Source organism: Pyrus communis, chromosome 6, assembly GCF_963583255.1.
Source record: "Pyrus communis chromosome 6, drPyrComm1.1, whole genome shotgun sequence".
Classification (NCBI taxonomy): Eukaryota; Viridiplantae; Streptophyta; class Magnoliopsida; order Rosales; family Rosaceae; genus Pyrus; species Pyrus communis.
Window position 1 is genome coordinate 11,551,032 of NC_084808.1, and position 11,821 is coordinate 11,562,852.

An 11,821-nucleotide genomic window follows, 5' to 3' on the forward strand; every position below is an offset into this window, starting at 1 on the left:
AGAGAATAGAATGTGAAGAATTGAAATAAAATGAGGTAAGATAGTATGAAATGATGAAAAGTATGAGAAATGGTGTAGGAAAAAAATTAGACTTTTAAAAATAAAAAAAAAATCGTCAAAAAAAAAAAAAAAGTGGGCTGGGCAAAAAAAAAGAATCTCCAGCCAGCCCACTGGCCTGATTTGGTGGTTTTGGTCCGATGGAGCCCACAAACCCTTCAGCCTAACCCTTTGTTGAAGATGATTTTCATGTTATTTTGAACTATTTTTAACCCTATAATCTTCTGGCCGGATTGGTTGGAGATGACCTTAGATCCATGACAACAACTGAATTTCGTGCTAGTTAGCTCAACCCTGTGTTTTCCGACGCTCGTATCTTGCTGCCAGGTCGTTCGGCCTGCCGAATGACGTGTCCCTTGGGCGTTTAATGAGTTGCAGGATTCCCGGAGCCTGGTCGCTTTCGTGGATGTGACTCGGGATGAATGCTTCAGAGCTCATGAAGGATCAGCTCATGATTTTCATATTATTTTGAACTATTTTTAACCCTATAATCTTCTGGCCAGATTGGTTGGAGATGACCTTAGATCCATGACAACAACTGAATTTCGTGCTAGTTAGCTCAACCCTGTGTTTTCCGACGCTCGTATGTTGCTGCCAGGTCGTTCGGCCTGCCGAATGACGTGTCCCTTGGGCGTTTAATGAGTTGCAGGATTCCCGGAGCCTGGTCGCTTTCGTGGATGTGACTCAGGATGAATGCTTCAGAGCTCATGAAGGATCAGCTCATGCTCTGTTGGAAGTAGTCCGACCAGGGCAAGCTGGCCCTAGCTGGGCTTTGATGCTGGTGGGCCTGGGTCGCATTGCCTTTGGTGAAATAATGAGGAGAAATGCAGTCCAGACTACCAACATAAATGCCAAGGATTTCACAATGTGCAATTATAAAATGGTACTTTTCGGGTGCGCTGCTCTTAACAACTTGAGTTACAAGCCCCGTACATAAATTGCATCGTTCGATTTTAATTGCATTATTTAAATGGACATGGAAGTCAAGAGAAAGATAAAACATAAATGGGGAGGGGAGGCAAAGAGAAGGGCACAAGTCACACTTTTATTGTCAAAACAGGAGCGAATTGGTTTTTACATTCTGCTGTACACACTCTTCTCATCCTCAGATATCAACACAACCTAAGTATGCATATGCAAGCCCCCTAATTTTCTCTACAGGAAATCAATTTCCGAAACCCATAAAAAGAACAAGAAAAATAAATCAAATTTTGAATAAAAATTTGAAAGATGAAGGACAAAAATGCAAGCTCACGACAAACCTGTGACCAGAAAGAATACCAAGAAGCTAACTAAACCAAAATGCAAACCTAGACATCCAAGATTCCAAACCAACTCAAAAGGCCGAAGAGAAAATAAGACGGAGAAAAATTGTTTGTTGTTTCTGTTCAATCATGAAAACTAGCTTCTTGGGAGCAGAAGCAGCTAAAAATGCACTGATGCTGTCCCTTTCACTCCTGAGAAATTGTGTTCCCCCACTGTAGGAAGAAAGAAAGCAAAATGTTAACTAGAATGCTCCGTCGGTTAAAAGTCAACGAAAATCAAACTCTACTTTCAGAAGGAAAGATCATGTACAGCTTTGGTGGGCAAGCATTCCGATGCATGCAACATAAACTGCAGCAAGCTGAAGAAAATGAAGAGTACGAAGAGATTCAGAACAATAGAAGGGCCATTTTAAGCTTGTTCTGTTTCCACTTGGGCAACTTATGGAAAGCATCCTTTGCCATACCGAAATGCTCCCTGAACTCCTCTGCTGACAAGTAAATCTGCTTGTGCCAAACTCATATATTAGGAATTTAGGATAAATTGAATACGTATGCTTATGATTCCATAACCATTGTAATGCAATTCCAGTATGTTACCTCTCGCTTCGTCACATCAATATCCGTAACAGGATCTTCTGATGTTGTTTTAAGGCGTCCATATGGGTGAACTGGGAGGTTCTCATCTTCTGCTTCACCCTCCTTCGCATCTTCCTGTATGGTGAGGGATTCTAGTTTACTGGTCATAGAATTCTCCTTGTTATTTGTCTCCTGTTGTTTTGGCTTGGGGGGCCCTGGGCTCACTGCAGCCGTAGAAAAAATGCTTTAAATTTAGTACCTCTGAAGGAACTGAGTGAGACAATTTTTGTGTGGAAGGAGCTTAACAGATACTTACTTTTCGGCGATCTTGGTATATTAGATTCTCTTGCTGGTCCTGTTTTATCAAAACTAGCAGTGAGTGCTGCTATAGCAGATGATTTTGAAGCCAATTTTGATGAATCTGGAGTCACAGATTTGGGGTACAGTTTTGTGACCATTGGAGGTGGAGTTGAAAGGTTTCTGGCATTAGCATTCTCAAAAGTAGCAGCCAGTGCATTGAAAGCTGGAGATCTACCCCTCACACGAACTCGATCAGGGCTGAAAGACATGCTTCTGGAACGCTGTGATTTTTCTGGTGCACTAGACCTTCCACCATAGGATACAGGTGCTCTCCGTTTTGGTTTCTAATCAAGCATTAGATAATGAATTAGGAAATAAATATTAAGCACTAATCAGGCAACAAGGTGCGACAAGTTGCCTGTGTAAAGTCAAAATGTAGGAGGGCCACACTTGCATTAATCACACAGATCATAACACGGTGTGACTATTGATGGTTGATTAATATTATGAATACTAAGCTTTCTTTATTGTATACTTCCTGTGTACTTGGATTTCACCTGTTAAATAAAAATTCATCTTACTTATAAAAAAGTAAATTGAGACTTACGTTTTCACAAACAGAAATTTATAACACACAAAAACACTGTGGCTGTTAACTCTGGCATATACATTTGAGCGTCCTAACCCACCCTAAATAGAACCACCGAATGGGATGGATCTTATGAAAATATGGGAAGATATATGGTACCTAGTCAACTTAATTTGGCCTTTCAGTTAGCACTGGTTCCAAAGGTGCTACAGCTAAGATTTGAAGGGATTTTATCAATTCAGATGTGAAGTCCGCAAAACTTACGGACACAGAGAGTTTTAAGTCCCAAATTCTACACATTCTTTGAATTTGTGAGACAATCATGGGACAGTCAATATTTACTTAGAACTTATGACCAAACAAAACACCAAAAACCAATATATATTTATATAATATTCTTCCTATAATCTCTCACTACAAGATATCACAAACTGTCCACTGAGTTTTGTGTGACAATCATGGGGTTGTAGTCAATATCCCATAAGACTTACTAGAATTTAATCAAATTTTTAATCAAGTATGCCATAGAGAATTCAAAATAAGCATAGATAATAACAAACTCATAAGACTACTCATGATCAACTTCTTATTCAATCAATAAGACAAAAGGAGGCTTACATTTACAGTTGGACTACCCCCATTTTTCAGTATAGTAAGTTTCCTTTGGAAAGAGTTCCCGTGCATCTGTACCAAAAACATAAGGAAAATTAGATTCTCAAAATGATCTCAAATTTTGGTGATAACTTGATAATGATTATAGGACTCACAGAAGATTTTGCAGAGTCCCAAGTGAAGAACCGTGTGAAGAAAGGTGGCTCACTTCCTTCCATGATGATATATATTGAAGCTTCACGAGATAATTGTTCCATGAAAAAATCATGCTCAAGAAATTTCTGTCAAAAGTTAGAATCGCCAACACATAGTAACATTAGAAATCTTAAAGATAGTTCACACAATTGTAAACCAATATGAGAAAACATAACTCAGATTAAGCTTCTACCAAAAGTTGAGAAAATTTCAAAGAAAGTGACATGTATCTTAAAAGATGGTTGATACAGTTGTACTGATATTACAATCTCATGTCAGATTACAAAGTTATTGAGGTAAATAATCGTGTAGAGCAATATTATAAGTTTCTAGATATAGAGAAACAGGTATAGATTTAAGAGAGTTTATTTTGCCGTGGTCCGGCGGATGGTGCATAGCAGGCTTAAAGGCAAAAGGACATTGTGTTTTGATAGTATAAATACTAGCTTGTGAACAAAAGTACAGCTATGCTATTGCTTTCAAACAAACTCTAAAAAGTCGTACCTCCCCAATAGTTAAAGCCTGCATCCTATCCTTGAAGTTGACCTGTTGGCCAACCCAAACAAAGATGTCTACATGACAATCCAAGATGAATATATCTTCAGTCATCAAATCATCCTGGGTGAAGTTGTATATCTCTACTACCTGCAACAATGACTTCAGTTTAAAGCTGTGTGCAAAAATAAATCCATAGTAATATTGCACAAATTTGATCAGTTGATGCAAGAAAGCCTCAGCCCTGTAAGTTTAATGATTTTAATCACCTCATTCTTAAGTTTCATAATCTGTTTATGCTATGATTTACAGACACAGACAGAACTATCAACTATCATGTGTTGATAAAGACAGGTGTCAGACATGTTTCCCAGAAACTTAGACGCAGGGATGAGCGGATATCTATTTTTCTGGTTTTTGAAACCTAACTTGTGCAATATAGTAAGTTCGACAGTATGCTAGCATGAAATATCAAAAAATCAACCATGTTGATTTATCATGTCAGAAATGCAAAACATAACCGTTTATAACTTTTCTTGTTTTTTGTCAACCCTTTATAACTTTTCCCTAACTGAAACAAACATTTTTGAAGTATTGGTATCCAAATGAATGTCTGAAACAGGGTCACAAGAATCTCGCGTCCTTAGGTTTTCAGAGAAGGTTGCTTTTTGTTGAAGCAGTGTCTCAACTCGTAAGGTTATGACATAATACAAAAAATATGTCACGTGAAACAATAGTATAAACAAATAGTTCAAATAATACCTGTACTGTTTATAATACATATAACTGAAAAGATCCTGCATTTAGCATAGTCTAACATTACTGTTGTGGTGGATTAGAAATGATAAACCAAAATATGTACCTTCAAAGTTCCTGAAGATCGATGTCCAGTGTAGTTATAATCAGAACAACAGAAAGGGGAGAAAAAGGTCAAAAACTTTGTGGGTAAACCAAATTGAAAATTTCATCATCTAGCTCAGACAAGTTTCATACCATTTGAGAAGGTGCAAGAAAATAGGCGGGGGTCACTTTCACCAGATCTTACAATCTTTTGGCTGGGATACTCGGTCTTTCCTCCTAACAACTCCCAAAACTGTTCAGACTCGGAATTTTCCTTTTGCATTTTCGACTGGAGATCCGGCTGTAGATAATTCAAAGCATATAAGAAGTAGATTAATAAGCAGATCAACTGTAAAAAAAATAGCATACATTATAAAAACCAATTCATACACAAAACAGATGATTACTAATAGAACTGAAAGCACCCTCATAAAATAAAATATTAGTAAGTTGAACCAACCAAATCGACTCTACTGTAGTTCACCTGTGAGTAGGATGACAATATTTATACAAACGACCTAGATGTAAAGATGCATGTCACAAGAATTACTAGCCTTTCCATCATTACAGATATGAACAAATATATATCTCACATAGAAAGGTCTATCTTCTATAGCACTTTCTATAACTATAAGAAACATAGAGCACAACAGACCTTTATTAAATCGAGCTGCCTCTCAACAAGTTCATGATCATCCGAGGTTGTGAGGCCTCCAGACCAGGTAAAGACAGTTAAGCCACTATGTAATATATAACAGTAGGAGGAATTCAAAGATGATGCAACCTGATGGCAGGGATTAAGAGAAAAAAGAAAGAAGGGATGATTGTTAACATCCATATACAGGACAGAAATATACAAGTCTATTTACTATGGGTATCGTTCTGTGAGCAAAACCAGAAGAAAAAGGAACGGAAGAAAGAAAGGACTTACTGCATCAACTTGTATTGCTTGCATATTATCAGGTCCAGATCCCTGGACACGAAATAATGCAACACCATCTTCTTGATATGTCTCATCTGGAACTTCTTTCTCCGCAACATAATTTTTGTATCCATCACTGAGACCACCCTGATAAATATCACATAGTCCATTTTGTGGTAAATTGAAAATATGCTATTACGTTCTAACGATGATTTCAAGAACTTTCTTTCTTTTGTCCTTTTATTTCAATATTACTTTTCTCTATGGCATCATAGATTATACAAACCTTCAAAACAATTATGCTTTGGAAGATTGAATGGAACTGAATTGGTTCATTTCCTTCATAGATACGAGCCTAGAAATTAAAGATAAAATATCATCAGTAAGCAACAAAGAAATAAGTAAATTAATTGCATCAGGGTAACAATAGCATTTTAGTTGAAGGAAAACTACCTGGGCAGCAAGAAACTTCATTGACTCAACCATCTTGCTTGCTAGTGATATAGCTGATACCCTTTCATCCTGTTTGGGGTAGAAATTCATATTTAGTAAGCCTTCCACTTGGGGCTAAATCTATGAACAAACATACATGTCTCTAATCTCATAAATATGCCACATGTAGCTTGGAAAGAGAGAAGGAACATATGACTCAATTAACTCGAAGAAAATTATTTTAGTTAAGTTGATGTCCTTAGAACGATGTGCATCAAGGCAACACTTCAAGCCTAACTGCTGAAATTTACAGTCACATTCCAAGTGCATGACTGACCAATTACATTGCCAGAAAATGCTCAAGATTTAAAAGCAATCTGATTTAGGTTGAAAATGCCTGATGTTTGTTTCCATACGTTTTAGTTTCTACCATTTTCACATAGACATGAATAGGCATAAGAAATTAGCACATAATCCAGGAGCTTAGATAGATCCTTTGTTTCTAGAGAGGGCTAAATACTGACAAAGGATTCTGGTGGACAAACCCAGGTAATTAGAGAATTCTATGAACATATCATGGTTAAAAAGTTGGACTTTACCATTTCAAAAAAAAATTTCTGACTTTTATATGGTACTCCTCAATCAAAACTTTATTCATGCGTAGAATATTATATGTGCACTTATTTTAACTAGAAACCTATTTGTATAATTTCCTGGTTTTTATAGGGAATTGCTGTAAAGCCTTGGAATAGTTTATGATATTCTGAGCATTGTGTCAAGATTGATAAGATGCTTGGTAAATTATTACCTCAACGCTCTGCTTTCCAAACCATGTTCCTATAAGGTGTTCCTCTTTATCCTCTCCTGGATATGCATAATGAAAAATATAGCAATCTCCACTGTAAAATTTTGATTGATCAGAAGATTGAAGGTTAATCTTTTCCTGGCCATTCACACGCCAAACCTGCCAAAACATGATAAAGCTACCATTAGCAAGATCACGTAACCAAAAGTCGACATGAGGTTTATATTCACATATCTTAGCAACAGTAATATGAAACTAAAGCAAAACCAAAATATAGCATTCCAAATGATTGTTCATGTTTCCCTAAGACCTCATTTATGATGAGTCAGAGATGATTCTTTTAGAATGTTACAACCCCTTAGTTTTATGGTTAGTATTCAAAACTAAATATGAGGCTTTCTAATCAAGTTCGTGGAATTTCCATACAGTTCGCGAATTGATTCTGAAGCCTTCCTCTTTTATATCTTCGTCATATGACATAGACAAATATCTTCCTTTTTAACTATTTTGAAAAGAAAAGACAAAAAGAGTGCGGTCAACTAGCTTTGTGGAGTTTGTGTTAACAAAAGAGGTTCTTGGTTCAAGGGAAGCTTTTCCATAAAGAATTGAACTAACAAAGAAGTACTAGCATTTCTACGCAAGAATGGTTACAAAAGGAACCAGAAAACATGAGAAACAAAAAAAAGTGCAATAAATATAGATATAAAGCACCTGCAAGTTTCCAGTGCAATCAATGTATGGTTGAGGTTCTTCTTTTACAGGATCAGCTTTCAACAGACCCTTCACATTAACCCCTTGACGCTTTAAGAGTGCTGCAGAAAGAATGAGAAGCAACAGAAGTGATATGATCATAAGGACAAAATATGTTGCAAGCAAGGAAAAGAAAAAGAAAAAGAAAAAGAAAAATCAGAAGCAAAACAGTCCAGACAGACCTGCAACCTTGCCCCTACCATCTTCTGACACAGCTACATCAGCTGTTTGGGGCCACGAATCAAATTTGGACCTAAACATAACTGTCTCAAAGCCCTCAATTACACGAATTATGTGGGATTTCGATCGATCAGGAGGACGGACTAGTTCCTATATGGTGAGATTGACAGAAAACAAGGGTTAATGAGAACATACAACACGATGCAAAATTGATGATAGGTGGAAAAAGCAAAGGCAATGACTAGTACTTCTGCAGCTCCACTTGCACTCCTTCTTTGGTCAAGAGATGTATTTCTCCCCATCCAAACAAACACTTCCAACCCACAATCTAGAAGATAGCACTTATTTGTGTCTAGCAAATCCCTCGTCAAAGCATCACCCTCAACTGGTTCTGCCTGTCCCTTCTCAACACTTCAAAGGAAAATATCTTTCTTTCAGAACTACAATATCATTGGATTTCAAAACTCATAATCACAAATGAAACTTCACTTAAATAAACAAAGTTATCCATTATTATAGGCAATGCTGCAAGTATCTGACTTCTGTTTTTGTTGAAAAGAAGGGAAAATGAATAGATTTCTTAAATGGATCAAAGAGTTGGAAAGAAACGGAATGGATGACTAACACAAGTACACTTATGAATGTGTATGACGTAACATATTATGCCTTCTAAAAACAATGAGGTGCAGTTAATATGGCAGAGATCATTGTAAGACTATATATAATAGAAAAGGGTTAAATTAGATGGAAAGTTACCAAAGAAGCTTAGTAGGATAAGAATCAAAACTTTTGTCCTCATTGGTGGCTGTTTTCCTTGGAAGTGGAGCAAAACCACCAAATAAACCCCAAAATTCTCCACTTTCTGCATCAGCCATCAACTTTCCATCCTCTACAAAAGTAGATTGACTCAGAGAGAGCAAAAATGACAGTTAATATCATAATTGAACTTTCCACTATGTAATTTGACTTACCAATGGAAGCTATCTCACATTTCCCATCATGATATGCGTCTTTAATGTACTGGACAACTTCTAACGCCTTAGCTCTTTCTTGAATAGATGAGTTCGAACCATTAAATTGAAAAATTTTAGACTTGGTATCCAAAATAAAAATGTCATCATGGCTGAGTGAAGATCGAGCAAAAGCAACCTGTACATATGTATGCGTTAAATATGCAAACAACTTGCACATATGTGTGTATGTGTGTGACCATGCAGGTGTTATGTAGATCAACAAGTTTTATCTATCATCAGCAGAGAACCTATGCACATAGACTTGCCTCTTTGACATGGACAACATGTTTTCCTTGGCACACAAACAATCGTGTTTTGTGTTCTTCAGCCTCAGCATGTTTGAACCCAGATGCAACTCCACCTTCTTGAGGTATGATACATGGTTTGAAATAAGATAGGAACTTGGCAGTTTCGTGACCCTGTACTTCACGATACTGGACAGCACGTCCTCCAAGGGTTGCATCTAACTCAACTGTCTTGATGGCAGCAGCTCCAGCTTCATCCTGTTTTAACAGATCCCCATGTCAGAAAGATATGCCGAGAATTCAAAATCAGATAATAACTTCAACAGCGTAAATTGTAGAGTTTACCTGAGACGTATCCTTTCCAAGCCAATAATGAATCTCATGCCGCAAAGCCCCACTTTTTGAGGCTGTAGTCTGAATAGGAAGTTAATCAACTCAGAAGTTAGTTAAAGTATTGAAAATTCATAAAACAGGAGCGTAACGCAAAATATAAGAGATTTAATATCCAGAATACTAAAGAGTATTTAGATTAACTCATATTTCATTAATAAACTTGTCACGTGGATGTGGCTCAGATCACGATAAAGGCAAGGTATGGTTTGAAGTGTTTAGGGAAACCAGCAATCACAAAGAAAGCTTCTGGACATTGCGCAGTGTGCTACTAAGAGTAATCAAAATATATTGCTACGTGAGAAATGAGTTTGATTACATCTATTCACTTACTTTCAGGATCACATAAGAGTCCCCTGTAAAAAATTTGCCATAAGAGGACTTTGGGATAGGAGCAGGGCGAAAGTTTTCAATGCGCCATATTTCAAGTCCACTATAGATTGTCAAGGAGATAACATAAAAACCATACAAATCCAAACTTAAAAGAACAGAAATAGCAACACTATGTTAACAGTTGCCGTCTTTATGTTCTGTTTCCCTCATAAGTTGCAAACTAGTGCATTGATTAGAAAAGTACGTCTGAAAGACAAATGTCAAAAACTGTAAAGAAGATGAATATTTCATGAGATAAAGGATACTCCTTTTGTCCAGCTCCCTGGAAAGCTGGATCCAAGTCTCTCATGGAAACAGCCATTTTGTTTTTGCAGCTGTATCTATTAAGTTATCCACAACTTTGGCAAGAAGATTGGCGTCAAGCTGCCTCAAACAATTTGGCACTACAAAAGAGCATACAAATGTTAAAAGGATTGATTACCAATAAATTCAGAAACAACTAGGTAGAATGGTACAATCCACAGTTCAGAAATAAGTGTCAGTTATTTGTTTGGTGAAACATTAATGAAAATAGACACACAGGCAGAGAAGCAATTTCCACCCAGGTCGCATTTTAACACTCACAGACACACGTGCGGCTTCACATGCACCCGCACGCATTCACATTGAGAAAAGTCATGGAAGCGAAAACCAAAGGAGTGAAATGACAACTTCACAGATACTCCGAACCGAAAAAATAAAAAAAATTCCAAGAGCATGGCAGAGATATACAACGAGTTCCAAGTTTCGAATTTAGGGACCACTTGATTATAATATTTATCTCTAACTTTCATTGAAAATCTTATTTAAACAAGTGCAAAAATTAAAAATCTCAGCTGAAATTAAACAACAAAACACGGTGATTTCTCTTAGAGATTCAATCATAACACACCAATCCGATCAAACCCACATCAGAACATAGCAAAATGCACAAAACCCAAAATTTTCTAACAATTGTACGATTAGAAAAGCATGTTACATGGGTTTATCGCATTGAATTCAGAAAATAAAACAGTAATTCACAAACCCAATGAGCAAAACATTGAAAAATAAACAAAATGGTAAAAAAAAACCCATGATCGAAAGCTTGAATTTTGAGCATACCTGGTGGTTTTTGGCGACGAAAATCCCAACTGGAGGAGACCCAGATCCAATCTAACGCAGATAAATTACAGAAAAAATTAAATCCATATTCATTTTCTGGAAAATTGATAAAGTGAGAGAGGGATGAAGAAAAATGAAAAAACACAAAAGCTGAGAGGAAAGAAAGTAGAGTGTGGGGGCTGCAGAAAGAAGAAGAAGAAGAAGAAGAAAAATGGAAATTGTAGAGAGAGAGAGAGAGAGAGAGAGAGAGAGAGAGAGAGAGAGAGAAAGGTGATGGGAGAGAGAGAGGGAGGTTGGTTGGAGGGAATAATGAGCTGCCAGGCGTGCTTATCACTAACGGCAACAAAAAGAGGCTACACTCTCTCCCTCTCCCCCACAAAGCACAGATGAACTGTAAATTCCCCTTATTCAATTAGATATTGATTTTTTATTAACATTTATAGCAATTAAATTATTGTGTTTTCTGCCTTTTTTATGCTTTCTTTTCAGAATTTATTTGGAGGGAATTACTGCAATTTTTGGCCCATGGTAAAAATCATCACAAGTTAAAAACAACAGGGAAAAGGTGAAATGAAAAAAAAAAAAAAAATAGAAAGAAACGCGAGTACCTATTAAGTTTCGGGATCAATCAGTCGAACATGAAGCGATTATTGTTGTTGTTGGAGCTTCTGCAGCAGTT

General features: G+C 36.8%; 1 protein-coding gene across 2 annotated transcripts; it reads right to left on the bottom strand.

The window, feature by feature from the left end:
* Nucleotides 1-1,086: 1,086 nt before the first annotated feature.
* Nucleotides 1,087-11,508, bottom strand: LOC137736863 (villin-4). 2 transcript variants are annotated; one of them, XR_011068806.1, is made up of 24 exons: nucleotides 11,143-11,508; nucleotides 10,305-10,442; nucleotides 10,000-10,099; nucleotides 9,622-9,690; nucleotides 9,298-9,534; nucleotides 8,990-9,167; nucleotides 8,775-8,907; nucleotides 8,267-8,429; nucleotides 8,021-8,168; nucleotides 7,800-7,900; nucleotides 7,092-7,247; nucleotides 6,305-6,373; nucleotides 6,138-6,206; nucleotides 5,861-5,998; nucleotides 5,585-5,713; nucleotides 5,083-5,230; nucleotides 4,952-4,962; nucleotides 4,099-4,239; nucleotides 3,555-3,680; nucleotides 3,406-3,471; nucleotides 2,215-2,542; nucleotides 1,920-2,122; nucleotides 1,633-1,823; nucleotides 1,087-1,535 (listed from the first exon to the last, which is right to left on the bottom strand). XR_011068806.1 is itself a non-coding variant. In XM_068476165.1 (23 exons), exons 2-23 carry the CDS (start codon nucleotides 10,358-10,360, stop codon nucleotides 1,710-1,712), a joined length of 2,883 nt encoding a protein of 960 aa, XP_068332266.1. In that variant the 5' UTR covers nucleotides 10,361-10,442; nucleotides 11,143-11,508; the 3' UTR covers nucleotides 1,087-1,709. The 2 variants fall into 2 exon arrangements, 1 of the variants encoding a protein (XP_068332266.1); XM_068476165.1 differs by having other exon boundaries at nucleotides 1,087-1,823.
* Between the last annotated feature and the right edge of the window lie 313 nt (nucleotides 11,509-11,821).